The following is an 18,568-nucleotide window of genomic DNA, read 5'->3' as shown; positions in this document are numbered from 1 at the left end:
CTAATTGATAACTTTGGTGCTCTGAGCAGTATTCTAACAGTATTCTTTTTAACTCCTGAGGTTGCATACCAGGATACAGCTGAAAAGATTGCAGAAGAGAAGGACCTTGCAGTCCTCTTTACCGCTGGCGACCACTCACCCATCCTGACATTCACCTTCTCCCCTGCACACAGCAGCCCAGAGGTACCAACTTGAGGAAGTACAGATAGTGTAGATGAGGAATTGACACATGGTGAGATGGAGAGCACAAAAAAAAATGATGCAGATGTAGAAGTGGAGCCTAATACAGTTGAGCGGAGGTATAAAACATATAAGATCCTGGCTGCAGTGGAACAGAGGTCCTGCCATGAAGTGAAGGATGCTAGCAGAGCATCAGGCACACATGGGGGTTCTGCGGGCCTCTCCCAAGATGTGCACCAAATGGTTAGGACAGTGGTAGAGTCCACTGCCCTGCTGTGCATCTACATGAGAGTGTTTCAACTCACTGTTGGACAGCCTACAGAAAGTGGCAGTTGTAGAAGCATCTGGATACCTTGCGCTGGTTGATGAGGGACTCAGTCAACTCAGTGTAGATGCACTGAATGAAGGACTGAAGATCTGGGGAACCATCTGCAGAGGTCACGATCAACCAGATTGCCAAGTATTAAAAATTGGTTAAAAGGGAGAAAAAAAGAATAGGAATTGAGGGCTGTTAATCAGAGTGGTTGGAACTCGGCAGTGGTGTCTCACAAGGTTCTGTTCCAAGGCCACTTCCATTCACTGTGTATATATAAATGATTTTGATATAGGCCTGGAGGGAGTCTTGTCAAAATTTGCAAATGATACCAAAATAGGAGGTATAGTTAATCTTTAGAAGATCAAAGGAAGCTGCAAAGAGATAGTGATAAGATGGGGGAATGAGCTAAAAAGTGGTAGAAGGAATTCAATGTCAGTAAGTCCTAACTCCATCATTTGCATGCGGCTGCCACTGGGAGGCCAGGCATTTCAACGTGCTGTAAAACACCACAGAATTTATGCCCCACAAAGGTGTAAATACCAATTTACACCCTCCTCCAACCCAGAAATTTTGGGACAATACTTTCCAGAAAAATAATTGTATAGTGATCAAGTGCAGGAATTTTCTCTTCCTTAACCCAGTGGTCTGAGGCTAGTTTTAGCACCCCTACCATCACCCCAGCTAACTGAGCAGAGATTGAATCAGAGACCTTCCTAGCTCAGTACCACGCTGGATGGTGCATTTACGCACAAGACATTGGGGAATCAACACCAAAGTTTTACGCCAATAGTAATTTTTCAGATTGGGTTGTTAGATCCTGGGAGGGGGAAGAGAAGGGGCAGGCTGATCTTTCACCTGTTTCTCCTGCTTTCTCATATTCTTTAATTTCCATTCGCTTCTTTGGATCAATTTTTTTCTTTAGAGAAAAGGTTTTTGAGACTATGAATTCCCAGGATTACACATACATAGATATGATTCTCCGAACTGTGGTAAAACAAAGCCTGACTCTACATCCATAGATACGGGGGTGGTGCCAGAGTTCTGGAGAATTGCAATTGTTACACCCTTGTTCAAAAAAGGGTGTAAGGATAAACCCAGCAACTATAGGCCAGTCAGTTTAATCTCTGTGGTGGGGAAACTTTTAGAAACAATAATCCGGGACAGAATTAACAGTCACTTGGACGAGGGTGGATTGATTAGGGAAAGCCAGCATGGATTTGTTAAAGGTAAATCATGTTTAACTAACTTAAGAGTTTTTTGATGATGTAACAGAGAGGGTAGATGAGGGCAATGCAGTTGATGTGGTGTATATGGACTTTCAAAAGGCATTTGATAAAGTGCTGCATGGTAGGCTTATCATCAAGATTGCAGCCCATAGAATAAAAGGGGCAGTAGCAACATGGATACATAATTGGCTAAGGGACAGGAAACAGACAGTAGTGGTGAATGGTTGGAGGGAGGTGCTGGGACCACTGCTTTTCTTGATATATATTAATGACTTGGCCTTGGGTGTACAGGGCACAATTTCAAAATTTGCAGATGACACAAAACTTGGAAAGGTAGTAAACAGTGAGGAGGATAGTGATAGACTTCAAGAGGATATAGCAGGCTGGTGGCATGGGCAGACACATGGCAGATGAAATTTAACACAGTAAAATGCGAAGAGATACATTTCGGTAGGAAGAATGAGGAGAGGCAATATAAACTAGAGGACACAACTCTAAAAGGGGTACAGGAACAAAGAGATCTGGGGGCATATGTGCACAAATCGTTGAAGGTGGCAGGGCAGGTTGAGAAAGTGGTTAAAAAAGCATACGGGATCCTGGGCTTTATAAATAGAAACAGAGAGTACAAAAGTATGGAAGTCATGATGAACCTTTATAAAACACTGGTTCGGCCACAACTGGAGTATTGTGTCCAGTTCTGGGCACCGCACTTTAGGAAAGATGTGAAGGCCTTAGAGAGGGCACAGAAGAGATTTACTAGAATGATTCCAGGGATGAAGGACTTCAGTTACTTGGATAGACTGGAGAAGCTGGGGCTGTTCTTCTTGGAACAGAGACGGTTGCGAGCAGATTTGATAGAGGTATTCAAAATCATGAAGGGTCTAGACAGAGTAGATAGAGAGAAACTGTTCCCATTGGTGGAAGGGTCAAGGACCAGAGAACATAGATGATTGGCAGAAGGATCAAAAGGCGACATGAGGAAAAACTTTTTTATGTAGTGAGTGGTTAGTGTCTGGAATGCACTGCCAGAGGGGGTGGTGGAGGCAGATTCAATCATGGCCTTCAAATGGGAACTGGATAAGTACTTGAAAGGAAAAATTTGCAAGATTTCGGGGATAGGGCAAGGGAGTGGGACGAGCTGGATTCCCCTTGCATAGAGCCGGCACAAACTCGATGGGCTGAATGGACTCCTTCCGTGCTGTAACCTTTCTATGATTCTATGACTGATAATGATCACAAATAAAGGGTTATGCAAGTTGGAATGGAACAATAGGAACGAACAAAGCAATGTGGTGGTAATAATAATCCTGTGCAACTCAACTTGAAAAGAAAAATTGGGACCAGAGGATCACATCCTATAGAAAAGGGCCATAGGGTGACAAAATTTGACAAACTTTCCAATTATAAAAAGCCAACACAATACAGTACATAACGACTCCTGCATGAGTTGTATACATAACGGCACACTCAACCAGGTATTTTGGGAATGTGCTTTAATTGGTTAATCTGTAGGTCACCAATAGCTCTTTACACCAAGCAGCTGCGTGCTTGTAGATAGTTCTGGTTTGTCTGAATATATGTAAACACCCATCAGAAGCACTACAACAGAAGACTGATTGCAGGCGAGTACTAACCAAAACCTTCAGTTATCAGTCTTGGCAGAGCTTTCCCATCTCATAGCATAGGTTCCAATGCTATTAAGTCATCAAATGCTAATTCAAGCACTCCCTGTGGCTCAATGAGTAAAGGCATTGTCTGGTGTAGTGCTGACCATATAGACCAGAAATTCCCAGGTTCCATCCCAGCCTGTGCTGAGTTGGACTATCTCAGAGTGATAGGACTACATCAATGGCCTCAATAACCCTCAGCTAGAAAATTAACAATCAGCCACATTCTCACTCCTGATCACTGGTCAATAACCCATGTTGGAAAGTGCACATGTGGCTTTAGTTGAAGACAGGATTGGCTATGGTTGTGATGCCCTTCACAGTAAATACCCTGTGGATACTTACTTTGCAGGCTCACACATGAAAAATGGCCACTTGTGCAGGGTATCAGAGGGCAGGTGAAGTCTGGAAACCATAGCCCATGAAGATTCAGTGCTTGCAGGAGAGGAGGGGGAAAATTGCCACTTCAAGTCAACTGTGTGAGGATCAATGAATGCATCATAGACCAATTAGAGTAGTTGAACCGACAGATATTTAGATTCATCAGCTGAACAATTATTAATGGGAAAGTGGCCCATTCAGCAGACCACTGGATTTAAACATTAAACCACAGCAGAGAGTGGAAAAGTGACTTCCATACATTATAAACGCACTCCTTTTTGCCTGTTCAGCAATTAACTGCACTTGTTTTTTTTCCCCTCTTCTTGAAGTGCAGATTCTGTCTAGCATACAGTTTCATAGGCATTGTTAGCCCTCTGGTTCCTCACTCAGGTGGCCAATTTTCATGTGCAAGTCTAAACAGTGTCAACAGAGTATTCAACAGACCATAGAGAGCATCACAGCAACACAAACCTATCTTCATCTGAAGTCCACAGGTTTTCCCGCAGGAGTTACTGGATAGTAATCTCGAGTAGAAATCCTGTCTGCTTTTTCACTGTTATGTGCTGGGCTTCAATCTAGGGTTGCCAACCCTCCTGGCTTGTCTAGGAGTCTCCAGGAATTAAAGATAATCACTTGGACATTGCTGCGAGCAATCCAGGAGAAAAATCATATTGGCATTAAAACAAATTATGTGTTTTTCATTTTCTTTGAACACTTTCGTTTATTAGTTATAAAAAAATTGGTAATGGGGGAGAAAAACCTGTTTAACTGGGCAGGGCAGTTGGAGGCGGGAGGTCACATGACAAAACCTCCAAGAATATGTCCAACCAGAGTTAGCAACCCTAGTTTTATCTGTTATTATTCTGCCTTTGGGTAGTCTATCTAACCTAATGTGAAGCTTAGGCCACTAGCCTACACTGCGCAAACAGACCTCCAGCTGATATACTGATATCTAGATCCATCCCCCTGACTGAGGTTCATATCGCCCTGTTGTTATCAGCCGCCTCCTGTTATCACACTGTAAACAAATTATCACAGTTTGGTGACAGTGAGGGTGAGGGTTTCAGAAATAAATTATACAAATAAGCGTGGTTTCATTTTCCTACTCTTTTGACCTTGGCAGCTTTTCAATTTCAGAGCTTTTGGAAGGTGCTCTGTCGTGCTGCTTAGACTGGTTAAGATTTTCTCTCCAAATATTAAATAAGGACCTGGTGCCACGAGTCAGTTTACAACATGTACCGGACACTGTGTGCTAAGAGGAACTGCCGGACACACAGAACAGAACAGAACAGAGAGCAAATAGCTTTGAGCAAAGCCTGGGAGGCCAAGCACGAGCAGATCATAACCCGAAAACAAGATCCTATGAGGTTAATAGCTGAAATCACGCAATCTGTCACTCTGGACACCAAGGGGTGTGGCAGGCCTTCATGTACAGATAGAATTTGAAGCATACAATGTAATTTTGATTTTTAAAAAGTGTCCAAATGACCGTAAAGCAGCACTGCAGCAAAAATCACTCAGGTAATTTAAAATACAGATTTAATCAGCTCATTTGTGCAGTAGTACAATGTTAGCAAAACGTAGCACCATGTCAGTGTGTACACTCAGCTATTTGTCAAACTCCACTGAGAGAACATGAGAAATGTTCACACAGCTCCAGAAAAAAAACACGGAAATAAAAAATAGACGGAAAGGGGCAACCAGAGGCCCATCTCAAATATGCCTAGATGCTGCTTACAGAGTGCCACTGTCTGAGCCAGGGCGCACGACGCTCGGCGCCCGCTGTCTGAGCCAGGGCGCACGACGCTCGGCGCCCGCTGTCTGAGCCAGGGCGCACGACGCTCGGCGCCCGCTGTCTGAGCCAGGGCGCACGACGCTCGGCGCCCGCTGTCTGAGACAGGGCGCGATGCAATGGGAACTTGAGAGGGGCAAAAGCAAAATTCAATTAAATCGTGCTAGTTAAACTCAAATGTAAAATCACAAGCTGCTGCTGCTGAAATATTAGAATTCTGAAGTAGCACTGAGGTGTTGTGCTTCATAAATATTCCAAAAATTAACATTATAATCCCAGCTTCAATAACCATTACGAACTCAGTCAAATTTATTTCTTTTGGTAAACTTTGAGTTCAGTGAGGTGAGGGATGCCATTGCTGGGAATTTAAAGCTTTCATCCAAGTGTGAGGATTATGCACTCCCAGGTCTGGCACAGTATGGGTTACATACAGAGTAAAACTCCTCTACACTGTCCCATTAAACACTTTCAGATCAGCTGCAGCATGGGCTACACACGAAGTAAAACTCCAGGTACTCTGTCCCAATAGTATGCTTTAATCCTAGCCTCAAAAGCACTTCCCATTGCACCAGCGTGACCACCATTTTCCAGCCATCCTTGTCGCTGGAGTGAGAATGACAATGAGTTCCCGAATATTCACAATTGTGTATGGTGGACACAAATTGACAATTGGAAACTGAGTTGAGGCTGCCCTAAATAATTTCAACGTAGGGCCCTTAGAGATGGGTGGGGTGTGCGGGGGAGGGGGTGGAGGGGAGAAGAAAGAAAGAGACTTTCATCCTATCGGTTTGGGTTGGATCGAAGCTCCCAGAGGAGAAAAAACAATGTCCAACCCATTGCTCCACCCAGTCCCCGAAGCCAATGTAATTTGTGTGGCAGGGGTCCAACTGTATAAATGGATGAAGTGAGAGAGAGAGACTTGGGCCTGTATTTAACTGCTAGTGGTCTGAAGTGAGCAGCTGGATAGGATATGGTTTTGTACTGCAGGGAGCCTCCTTGTTCAGGAAAGGTCAGCCACAAATTGATCAGGTGTCTGAAGATTGAGTTGTTCTGAACAACAATCAAGATAAACCAAAATCCTCAATTTTGAGGATCTTCGATAGAAACTGGGAAAAATGGGAATCATAATCACCAGGACAATCTGGGTGGAGATACCCCAAATCTCAGTTTGCTTGCTTGGCTTAAAATAAAATTTTAAAAATAATTTTAAGAAAGTATTTGCTTTTTGAATGATTAGATGCTGCAGTAGCATCTACTGAAAATATATCAGGAAGTTTAGGAGGAAATTGTTATACAGCACTGGGCTCTCTGCTGATAAGATCGAGCGTCTGTGTAAAGAGTGATTCTAAATACTGTACTTTGAAACTCACCAAACGCCGACATTCCAGACATTCATTCATCCAGTCACTGGTTGCAGTCCCTGGATTTGACTGCCACCCTAGAGGGATTGCAGATCCCATCCAGTACTGTCAGTTTGTTTCAAAATAGATGTTATTTTGTTTAAAATGGACCCTGAACACAAAAGCATCAGCTCCAAAACAGCTCAGCCCCATGGGGAAAGAAAATAGTACTCCAAAAAGAACTGAATACAAGAGAGTCAGCACTCCCTTTTGAGTGGTGAGGGATACATTGCACAGCGTCACATCAAGGGGCTTGCAACATTTCACAAAGCACTTAAAAAAAGTGTTTTCCCCATCCTTTACTCCACCAATTTTCTTCTCTCCTGTCCTGAAGATGCCAGGTTCTTGCAGGTATCTGTAGCCCAGGGGAGTTGAAGCCAATTGTGGTATTGTACCTCGATAGTTTCCCTAGCTGAGATCAGCTACCTCAGCACAGACCAAGTGAGTCACTGATGGAGCTCCTGAATTTTTCCTTATTGATAAATAATCCCTCTAGGGTGGCCAGCTGTATTATATTTCCTTTTATTTCACTGTACTAAAACATAGCACGAATCACCATATCATACCATACGCTCAACTTAATCCCCACCATCATGGTCTGGTAGACTGGCATCAACACCCCAGAGGGTTGGTTTGTCCAGTTCACTTTCAGTGTTTAATGGTGGGGTTGCTCCATTGCAAGATCCTGCTATAAAGGAGGAAAATGCAAGATGGGAAGAGATCAGCTTAAGTAGGATTGGAGAGTCTGGGATAGTATCACCACAGCTATTCCTACTATAATTGGAAGTTAATGAGGTAGGAGCACCATGTATCTAATGTGGACAAATTACAGTTGTCAGGAGTTTTACACACACAACCTTAATCTTCCTCTCCCCCAGCAATATTTGGGTACTGTAATATCACAATAACTTCATGCATCCATCCTGCAACCCTGAAACCAAGGTCATTTGGGAGCAATATACATCACAAGCTCATCATGACTTCCACAACATTGATTGTTTTATTTGTGGAAGTAACACACATTATATAAAAGCTAGATAAAGAGTGGCCTCTTACCCCACTATGGTATTTTCTCCTTCCCACAGGTTCCCTCCATCCAATCCAATCCTTTCCTTCTTTTCTCTCCCCTCCTGCAATTAATTACCTTCCTAAGGTGTTATTCTGGCCTTCCATCAAATACTGCAACAGCTGTAACTACAGGTTTCAACTCCTGTGCAATTTACTTGATCCTTTCACCCACTCACTTGCTTAGCTCCCATCCTGCATTCTACCCAGCAATATAAATCACAGATTCTGTCCTTGTGCTCGCTGACATACATTGGCTTCCGGTCTGGGAATGCCACGATTTTAAAATTCTCATCCTTGTTTTCAAATCTCTCCATGGTCTCACCCCTCTTCCAACCCTACGAGATCTCTGCACTCCTTCAATTCTTGCCTCTTGTGCATCCCCAATTTTAATTGCTCCACCTTTGGCTGCCGTACCTTCAGCTGCCTAGGCCCTAAGCTCTGGAATTCCCTCCTTAAACATCTCTGCCTCTCTACCTCTCTCTCCTCTCTTAAGATGCTTCTTAAAACCTACCCTTTTGAGCAAGCTTTTTGTCACCTGTCCTAATATATTCTTATGTGGCTGTGTGTCAAATTTTGTTTGATAATGCTCCTGTGAAGTGCCATGGGACTTTTAACTACATTAAAGGCGCTATAAAGGCCTTTTTCCAAAGAATTCTTTCATTACATTTTGTCACAAGCACCTTATACATTCTGCCTGCCACTGCACCGTGTAGTTATTTCACCCCTGTTGGGTTTGAAATAACTAGGCTCTTGCGTTATCGCAGGTTGCAGGAAATTATTAGGGGTTGCAAGCTTAACACCATCAAGAACAGAAGGTTAGCATCCATGGTCTGTGCTGAGTTAGCTGATCCCAGCCAGGATACTGGAGGCATTACAATTAGCCTCAGGGGTTCTGAATTAAGAAAGGGGTTCCTGACTCTGATCATTATCCAGGTCAGGCAAGGATCTGCTTGGGTTCAGTTGTGATATCCTCCATGATTGAATATCCTGTCACCATTCACTGTCTAGAGTCACAATAACAACTTGGCTGAGGTACTGGAGGGCTGGCAGCACCTGTGGAACTGTACACCAGCAAGTCAATGCCTTCAGGAAAGGAGGGGAGGAAACTGAAAGAAAAAGAGAGAGAAAAAAAAACAACTTCCAGCAACAGGAACAAATTTGAAACACACCAACGGTAAAGGCTCAGGCTAATGGGCTCCACCCATCCTTTTCTTAACATATTTCTGCAATGATTAGAACTGGCCAGGCTGTTTTTAGGAGATTTTAGTTTTGCACCCAGCACTGTAGCAATGAGAGCTGTACTTCACACTTCCCCTTTTCACCCTATTTAATCCCATGTGGTTCATATGAGATTTATAAAAAGTTCACAACCCAACCACCAACCTATAAATACCACCAATTTTCCACTGGTGGGCTGGCAGTATGTCAGAGACCCTCCATTGTAGCTGTCTCACCAAAATACCAGACAAGCCTCATGAGAAAGACAGAAAGCATTTTATGTAAAAGATTAACATCCATGACTGGGTCACAGACTATTATTCTACATACAAACCATCCGAATTGCCCCTCTTGCACAATTAGATTCCAGCCTATAACTCACATCAAATGGTTTATATATAAAATTATAGAACTCGTCAATTTAATCACCATCCTTGTAAATACTTAAGAAGCAGAAGTTAAGATACAGACGGGGGAGAAAAGTTTTGATGAAGGGTCCTGTTGTAACCATTATCTTGACTGTTATCTTTCAGATGCTGACAGACCTGCCCTGTATTTCTAACATTTTCTGCTTTTATTTTTTTTTATATAAGCGTTAAAGCTCATTCTATTTAATAGGATTGAGCATGTTTACATCTGGTCTTGGGGCAAACCAAACTGTGATAGGCTACCAAATCTACGAGGTACCTGTAGTTAGCCAGGTATCTGGCACATGCCAAACCCATCACCATATTTAACAGTCTCCAAACCAAGCTCCTAAGAAATCTGCATTGGAAGTATTTCTGTTTGCCTGATATTCAGTGCTGACACTCTCCCCATAAGGACACACCCCACTTAGCTGGACCCAGAGAGTTTAGACGCAAGTTTGCAGAGGGAAGGTTTATTGACTCCGAGTGTGCACAGGGGTACTGCTGGAGATCAACCAACTAAAACCATTGGCAAGCTTTCCGCTGCTTGTCCAGCTAAGAACACCCTACCTGTTCAGTGATTAACTTGCATGGTTATCTGAAGCCATTTGGGAAGAACCCCAGCCCCTGATGACAGGTCTATTTCTTCAGATTTTATTAGTGAGCCAGGCTGACTGGTAAATCATTAACTGTGAACCTGCCTGATTCAGTTATCAGATTACTGAGTGCTACAGAGTGTTGACTTTGTTCCTAACTTCCATTGCCAGGCATGTCACCTAGGCACTTTGACTCCAAAGAGACCCCAGTTACCAAGAGTAGTTGATTAGCCTTCCAATGGGAGGAAAACTGGTTAACATAGGCCGCAGAGGGGGCCTGTAGTGAAAGGCATTTCTGTTACTGAAGGTTTAGTACCAACCTATAAATACCACTGACCAATTTTCTACTGGAAGTCGTCTCACCAAAATACCAGACAAGCCTCATGAGGCTTTTACAAGGATGGTGATTAAATTGATGAAGGTACAGCTCTCAAATAAGTCAATTAAGGAGGAAGTATCAAAAATTGAAAGACCACCACCCATTGTGTGCTGCATTCTCATTTATAAAGAAAGACAGATATGGGCCAGCTGATGCGTGAGAGGCAGCTTAGGGACAATGCTATCTATCGTACCTGTAACTGATTCATAGAACTTAAAAAAAAATTCTGAACTTTCTGCCCTTCCTCATTTCCTCTCCCTGGTGATAAGACAAAAATGGACTTTCTCCCAGGCCTTTGCCACGACCTCTGAGCATCTACTTGAGACTGGGATGGGGAGTAACTCTGCATGGGAGCCCACAATATTCCATCGTGTGGAGATGGCATGGATCGGGAACTCACCATGAGGAAAGCGACCTCCTCTCAGTCAATCACAGAAAGGCTTCAGCCACATTGTGGAGAAGTTTCAGCCCATACTTGTCTCTTTCTCGCCCCCCCACCCTGGTTTCTGCTGGGCGAGCAGGGTTAAAATGACTACTTTTGTGTTTTAGTGCCATCCTTCCTGGATTCTCACTCAAGCTAAACCTGACCGTGCACAACTTTGGTGTCCTACTTCACCCTGACCTGACCTTCAAACTTCACATCCAGTCCATCAACAAAACTACCTGCTTCCATCTCCACAATGTCACCCAACTCCATCTCTACCTAACCCATACTGCTGCTGAAACCCTCATCCTTGCCTTATTCACCTGCAGAGTCAACTGGGTCCTTGAGTTCCACCCTCAACACACTTCAACTCATCCATGACTTATATACTATTTTTTTTAAGGAACAAAAATTTGCACAACATCATGCTCACCTATCTCCTTTACCCATGTTGGCCTCCAGTGGCTCCCAGACGTTCACTGTATCAACTTCAAAATCCCTCTTGCTTGAAAATTCCTCCGAAGTGTACCTCTGCAATCTCATCCAGCCCTACATCCCAGCTCACACCCTTCATTCTTCCAACACTAGCCAGCTGAATGTTCCTTCAAGGTTTTTCCTACACAGAGCTACAGTGGCCCATTTTAATTTAGGCAATGTACACGTTAACAGTACTTCCCTCCACCATTGGTAGCACAGCATCAGTCATCTTGCCTCCACTCTCAAAAGCCTCGTCCCCTTACTAAATCTCTTTCCACCTTCAAAGCCTCCTTAAAGCTTACTACTTTGACAGTATCTTTGGCTCAGTTCTTACTGCCAATTCTGAAGAACGATGGGATGTTCTACTCCGTAAAAGCCTTGATGAGAAATGGAAACTGTCATTAGTTTCCATATTGTCCCTATGAAACAGGAAATCAAAGGACGTTCTGACAAACCTGAGGCAAGAGGTTCATAAAAGAATAAAATAGCAGGCATGTGCATGTGGAGCTGAGCCTCAGGGGTAGGCTGACTAGTTGTCCTTGATACATCAAAACAACCAAATCATAGGAGAGAAGTCTAATGCTCCTACAATAACATAAGTACGCAAACGTTGTCCACATTAAACCATCTGTCAGTTGTAGTTTACAAAAGCCAGATGTTGATTGTCAGGAGCAAGCCTTTGGCTTGCTGGTTAGCCTTCCTGCCTGCGTCTGTAGGTGTAGAGTTCAAGCCCCACTACAGGCAGTGGTGGTGAGTGGAGGCCGGAGCTCCAGCTCTAAATTCTGGGTTGACATCCAGAGGGATACTCGCGTCCGGTGGGCATGGGTGCCTCTCTCATCACCAAAACCCTTCCACCACATAGGGCTAACCACCTAACTAGCTGGCATAATCTAGTTGCAGAATCTACCAGTGTGAAAGCTGGTAGCAGCAATACTTTGGTTTTAAAAGCCTGTAGACTTTAGAGAAGGGAAAAGGGTTTCATAGTTTTGAGGCCCTGGGAAAAATAAATTAGGAGATAGTGAGATGCTTCTTGACAGAGAGGATATAGAGAGATACAAAGAATGATCTATCAGACCACAAATATTTTTCCTATTTCCAATATCTCACCCAAATGCCTATTCTTTATCTGTAAACCTAGATAGTTGAGTGTCAGCAAGCTAATAAACCATATGTGTGAGAGAGTTGCTAGCCAGTAAGAAATTTCTGTCCTTTGAGAAAAATGAAACTTGTCGGTTGCAACACAAAAAGCTGAACTTGGTGTTATTAAAAGGATGCATGCCGGCCAGTGACCAATTTAACTAATGTACACGGACACCATTGAACATGGTTTGAGGTGAGAAGAGACACAGAGCTGCAGTGCCCCATTTTAACTTAGATGAAGTACACAGGTAGAAATCTCTGAACTTTAGAGGGAGGGGCTGACTCATAGAAACATAGAAAATAGGAGCAAGAGTAGGCCATTCAGGCCTGCTCCGCCATTCAAAATGATCATGGCTGATCATCTAACTCAGTCCCCTGTTCCCACTATTTCCCCATATCCATTGATCCCTTGAGCATTAAGAAATATATCTATCTCCTTCTTGAATATATCTAATGACTTGGCCTCCCCTGCCTTCTGTGGTAGAGAATTCCACAGGTTCACCACCCTCTGAGTGAAGAAATTTCTCCTCATCTCAGTTCTAAATGGCATTCCCCGTATCCTGAGACCGTGACCCCTGGTTCTGGACTCCCCAGCCATCGGGAACATCCTCCCTGCATCTAGTCTGTCTGGTCCTGTTAGAATTTTATATGTTTCAATGAGGTCACCTCTCATTCTTCTAAACTCTAGTGAATATAGGCCTAGTCGACCCAATCTCTCCTCATACGTCAGTCCTGCCATCCCAGGAATCATTCTGGTAAACCTTTGTTGCACTCCCTCCATGGCAAGGACATCCTTCCTCAGATAAGGAGACCAAAACTGCACACAATACTCCAGATGTGGTCTCACCAAGGCCCTGTATAACTGCAGTAAGACATCCCTGCTCCTGTATTCAAATCCTCTTGCAATGAGGCCAATATATCATTCGCCTTCCTAACTGCTTGCTGCACCTGAATGCTTACTTTCAGTGACTGGTGTACTAGAACACTCAGGTCTCGTTGCACCTCCCCTTTTCCCAATCTATCACCATTCAGATAATAATGTGTCTTTCTGTTTTTACAACCAAAGTGGATAACCTCACCTTTATCCACATTATATTGTATCTGCCATGTTTTTGCCCACTCACCCAACTTGTCTAAATCACATTGGAGCCTCTTTGCATCCTCCTCACAACTCACATTCCACCCCCAGCTTTGTGTCATCTGCAAACTTGGAAATGTTACATTCAGTTCCCTCATCCAAGTCATTGATATATATTGTGAATAGCTGGGGCCCAAGCACTGATCCCTGCAGTACCCCACTAGTCACTGCCTGCCACCTGGAAAAAAACCCGTTTATTCCTACTCTCTGTTTCCTGTCTGTCAACCAATTCTCAATCCATGCCAGTATATTCCCCCCAATCCCATGCGTTTTAATTTTGCACACTAACCTCGTGTGGGACCTTCTGAAAATCCAAATACACCACATCCACTGGTTCTCCCCTATCCATTCTACAAGTTACATCCTCAAAAAACTCCAGTAGATTTGTGAAGTATGATTTCCCTTTCATAAACGCATGCTGACTTTGTCCAATCCCATTAATGCCCTCCAAGTGTTCTGTTATCACATCTTTTATAATGGACTCTAGCATTTTCCCCACTACTGATGTTAGGCTAACTGGTCTGTAATTCCATGTTTTTTCTCTCCCTCCTTTTTTAAATAGTCCTCCATAAACAACTGAATGTATTTCATCCTTCCCTTCCTAGAAGGCCAAAACATGACATCTGCCAACCATCAAGAAACGTCTTCACTTCTGATAACATACGTATGTCCTTAGAGACATAAAAAGAATGAAACTTTCTGTCCCAGGCTATGCAGTGGCTCCTGCTAGAAGGTGCCTTTGGCGAATAAGGACAAAATCAGACCTGGTCGCATGGTCGAATTGCCTGCTGACACCAATTGTCAAGACTCACGTATGCAGAATAACCACTTAGTGCCTGAAGAACCATCTCAAACAAGAATCAGCAACTTCAAGAAAGGATGAGATGAACTAGTGAGGCAAGAGCAGCGAGAACAAAACAGTGGATGAGGTACCAGAGTAGTAGCCCCTAAGCTCCCTCTTATGAAAAGTGGCATGCTGGGTTCCCAATCTCAGTTATACTGTTTTGGTGAGGTGCTGAGTGTTGCCTAAGCATCTCCCACAGGAAGAAAAGGGAGAAAAAACTGACATCTCATGGAGATTCACTCCAGGTCACTGCCATTTATCTTCAAGTTAACATACAATAGCTATGACCTGGGAGCAGGTTGCCAAACTACCCTTTTGAACATGGACAGCGTGTAGTTTGGTGAGATTCAAGAACATGCTTTAAACAAAAATTTTCCCATTTCCACATGTTGACTGTCAGTTTCTACAAGTCAACTCTTGTGAATGCAATTCAATAAATTAATATCCAACCTGCTTTCATTGAGTTGAGACTGAACAAGTTCTGCAATTTTTTTAATTTTTTGACAAACCAAAGTGGAGGGCCTAAACCTATACAGCAGGACATCGCTGCAGGTTAAATAGAGGAGGAGCAATGATAAGGTAAATTAGGAAGTAATGATTAGGGGATCCCAAGCTTGAATTTTGAAAGCTTGCAGTTCAGAGCTGGAATGGCAGACTGAGGGAAGTAAGGAGTTCCACAGCTTTGAGATCCTAGGAATAAGAGATGGTGTGATGGGCCTTGATTTGAACACCGTGAGAATGCAGGAAGGTGGAAGGAGGCATAGGACAGAATACTGTAGCCTAAGAAACAAGAGAGAAAATGTCAGAGGAACACCTACCCTAATATCTAACATTGACCAGCTCTTGAGTTTTTCAACTTCTAGTGTAGAAGTGAAGCCAGAAATTGTAGTAATACTATATCTATACCAAACCTGACCATTTGTTTAGGGATTAACTTCTAGTATTTCTCGACACAGAGCCCAAATAAACAGAAGCAGCTATTTTTAACTAAATAATCTTAACATCCAATTTACTGACTAACTTCAGAACTTGGTGCTGAATTCTCAGATCTTGACTGCAAAATAATAATTATTCCCTTGCTGTCGTTTTATTCAGAAAACAAGCTGTCAAGACGACAAACTGAAGTGTACAATACTTTGCAGAAACTGGGCCAGAGACTGAAACTGACTTAGTGGTCACGTGAAACTGCAGTTAAAAAAAATTAAGTAAACCATTGTAGCAAAGGTTTATTTTACAAACCAAACTATTAATCAAAGAGAGCCGACTTCGAGCTCGACTCATCGTCAATTGTAAATGTGACATGGCATCAGCCAGTGCCTGTGTTGGGTTACTGAAGTTCTTCTAATGAAAACACACTCAGTATTCTCAAATCTGTTTATGCAAAAAAAAGGGGGGGGGGGGGGTGGGGGAAAGCACCCGACCCCACTAGATGCATTTTGAAGCAGTTAGTTATAACTGGGTTATGGACCATTACCCATGAACATGATAACGCGTTTGTGTATTCTGACTCCTGATAAGGAGTTTGTATATTCAGACTGCCTTTCAGCTGTACTTGTACTCTTCCCACAGCGAAAGCCGCCATTAAAACCTTAAGAAACACAATGATTCATAAAGATATATATATATATATATAAAAATGACAGAATAGAAAACAAAACTTAATGTGCTTTTTCTTCAGGAATTCTTCATGAATTCTACTTGTTAAAAAAAAACGTAAACAATTAATTTCAGACGTTAAGTGTGAATATTTCATTAGATCCTCAGGGTATATCTTGACAGTCAGTCATTCAAATTTTACACAGTCATCATTCACAGCACGTCAGAGACACTAGCACAGATACAGGTTTACAGTTATTTAACACCCTGTTCCAGAAATCACCAAGGACCTTTCTGCTCCCTGTCTCCTGCTTTACTGGAGCAGAAACTAGATAGGAAATTATTCCTGAGAAGTAGAACATCAGATTCCCCAGAATTATGTTGGAATTCATATTGAGACAATAGTTCTGTAGATGGAAGTGAACCAACCACAAAGATGTGAAGGCCTTAGAGAGGGTGCAGAAGAAATTTACTAGAATGATTCCAGGGATGAGGGACTTTAGTTATGTGGATAGACTGGAGAAGCTGGAGTTGTTCTCCTTGGAACAGGGACTGTTGCAAGGAGATTTGATAGAGATATTCAAAATCATGGAGGGTCTCGACAGAGTAGATAGAGAGAAACCGTTCCCATTGGTGGAAGGGTCAAAAACCAGAGGACAAAGATTTAATATGATTGGCAAAAGAACCAAAGGCGACATGAGGAAAAACTTTTTTTTTTACACACAGCAAATGGTTAGGATCGGGAATGCACTGCCCGAGGGGATTGTGGAGACAGATTCAATCACGGCCTTCAAAAGGGAACTGGATAAGTACTTGATAGGAAAAAATTTGCAGGGCTACGGGGATAGGGCGGGAGAATGGGAGTAGCTGGATTGCTGTTGCATAGAGCCGGCGCAGACTCAATGGGCCAAATGGCCTCCTTCCATGCTGTAACCTTTCTATGATTTTATATGTAGTTTAAAATATGATGTGGAGATGCCGGTGATGGATAATAGCGTAATGGGTAACCCCAAGGCATTATTTCTGGATGTTGGGAATCATAGTAAAAGAAAGTGACGATTATTGAAAGATTCCAGTGAAGCAGAGAGGAACATTTCACAATATTACACATCTTCATTCACATTTTGAATATGTAGTATTCTAAAAGTCTTTTTTTCTTAAATCCTGGCTGCTGTCCATGCACTTATATATTCATTAATGTTAAACATAGATAGAAGTTACTGACCAAAGAGTGCAGGTCTGTTTACACAGATCAGAACATCACATTGTCAGATCTATACCCGGGATTTTTAAATTATACCCGTAAAACCAAATTTGAAGATTTCAATGCACTTTTTTTAAACCGTCATCTATAATACAGTAGTCGAATTAATTGGTAAACAAGTTAGCGATCCCTCGGCTTTAGGACCCTGGAGACGACTAAACGTTACACTAGAGAGCACAACAATGATATATAATTCGCAGGCAAAAACCCGTACATCCAGGGGTAGTCTCTGCATGCACAACCCTTCTCCCAGCGAGAGAGGCGGCAACAACTCTCTGGCTTCGCTCGACAGGTGCACAGAGCAGCCTGTGCATCCCCCAGCTCCAACACAGCGAGCTACCTCACCGCCACCCCCCCGCTTACCCGGAGGGGCCCTGGAAATCATGGTTTACTGCCCAGAGAGTGTCCTTACCTGTAAAAGGAGGACGCTGCCCACCAGTAACAATACAGCATTCCGCCAACTAGGCTCCATTCCCATCCAGGAAACTTCACCAACTCTTCAGAAACCTTTATTCCACCTTTTTCTTTCCGTGTTTCAGCTCACGACATTCACTGCGCCGACTTTCTTAACTTTTTTAAAAAAGTAACAAAAATGTCTCTTGCTTTTCATAAACTCTCAGCCGAAGCCCGCGGTGTACTCCGAGTATGTTTAGATTCTGACCTAGGCTAGAAGGAAGAAAGTTTAATTAAAGAGAGGGTGGGGCCCGATCTCTGAAACGTCAGAGACCCATTCCGGCAGAGCGCTGACCTGCTGTAAGTTCAAGCAGCACAGAAACTCCAGTGCATCAACGCCGGGCTCGTAAACGGGGAGCTCAAATTTACCTGAAACTTCATCAACAAGCGGCAGTATGAGGTAAAGTATTCAGATCCAAGTCTTTCCCAATTATTGAACTGTATAGTAAATAAACGGATTCACCTGAAGCACGGTGTAAATCATCAACAAAAACAGCTTGCATTTTATCCAAGGCGCTCTGTAGGAATTTTATCAGACAAAATTTCACAAAGAGCTACAAATAGAGATTTTAGGACAGAAAGAGACAGGCTTCAAGGAGTGT

General features: G+C 43.0%; 1 protein-coding gene across 2 annotated transcripts in view; it reads right to left on the bottom strand.

Annotated features, from left to right (window-relative positions):
* The window catches only part of ptprja (protein tyrosine phosphatase receptor type Ja), a 158,724-nt gene extending 140,383 nt beyond the window's left edge, over positions 1-18,341 (bottom strand). The window contains exon 1 of one of the 2 annotated variants that reach the window (XM_067993731.1): positions 17,926-18,341. In XM_067993731.1, the coding sequence (XP_067849832.1) occupies positions 17,926-17,991 (66 nt within the window). In that variant the 5' untranslated portion in view covers positions 17,992-18,341. The remainder of the gene's footprint in view (positions 1-17,925) is intronic. The other variant, XM_067993730.1, reaches the window with a different exon arrangement.
* Positions 18,342-18,568: the final 227 nt, after the last annotated feature.

This window comes from Heptranchias perlo, chromosome 12 (assembly GCF_035084215.1).
Source record: "Heptranchias perlo isolate sHepPer1 chromosome 12, sHepPer1.hap1, whole genome shotgun sequence".
NCBI lineage: Eukaryota > Metazoa > Chordata > Chondrichthyes > Hexanchiformes > Hexanchidae > Heptranchias > Heptranchias perlo.
Note: the sequence above shows the minus strand (reverse complement) of the source record. Positions and strands in the feature narration are given on the sequence as shown.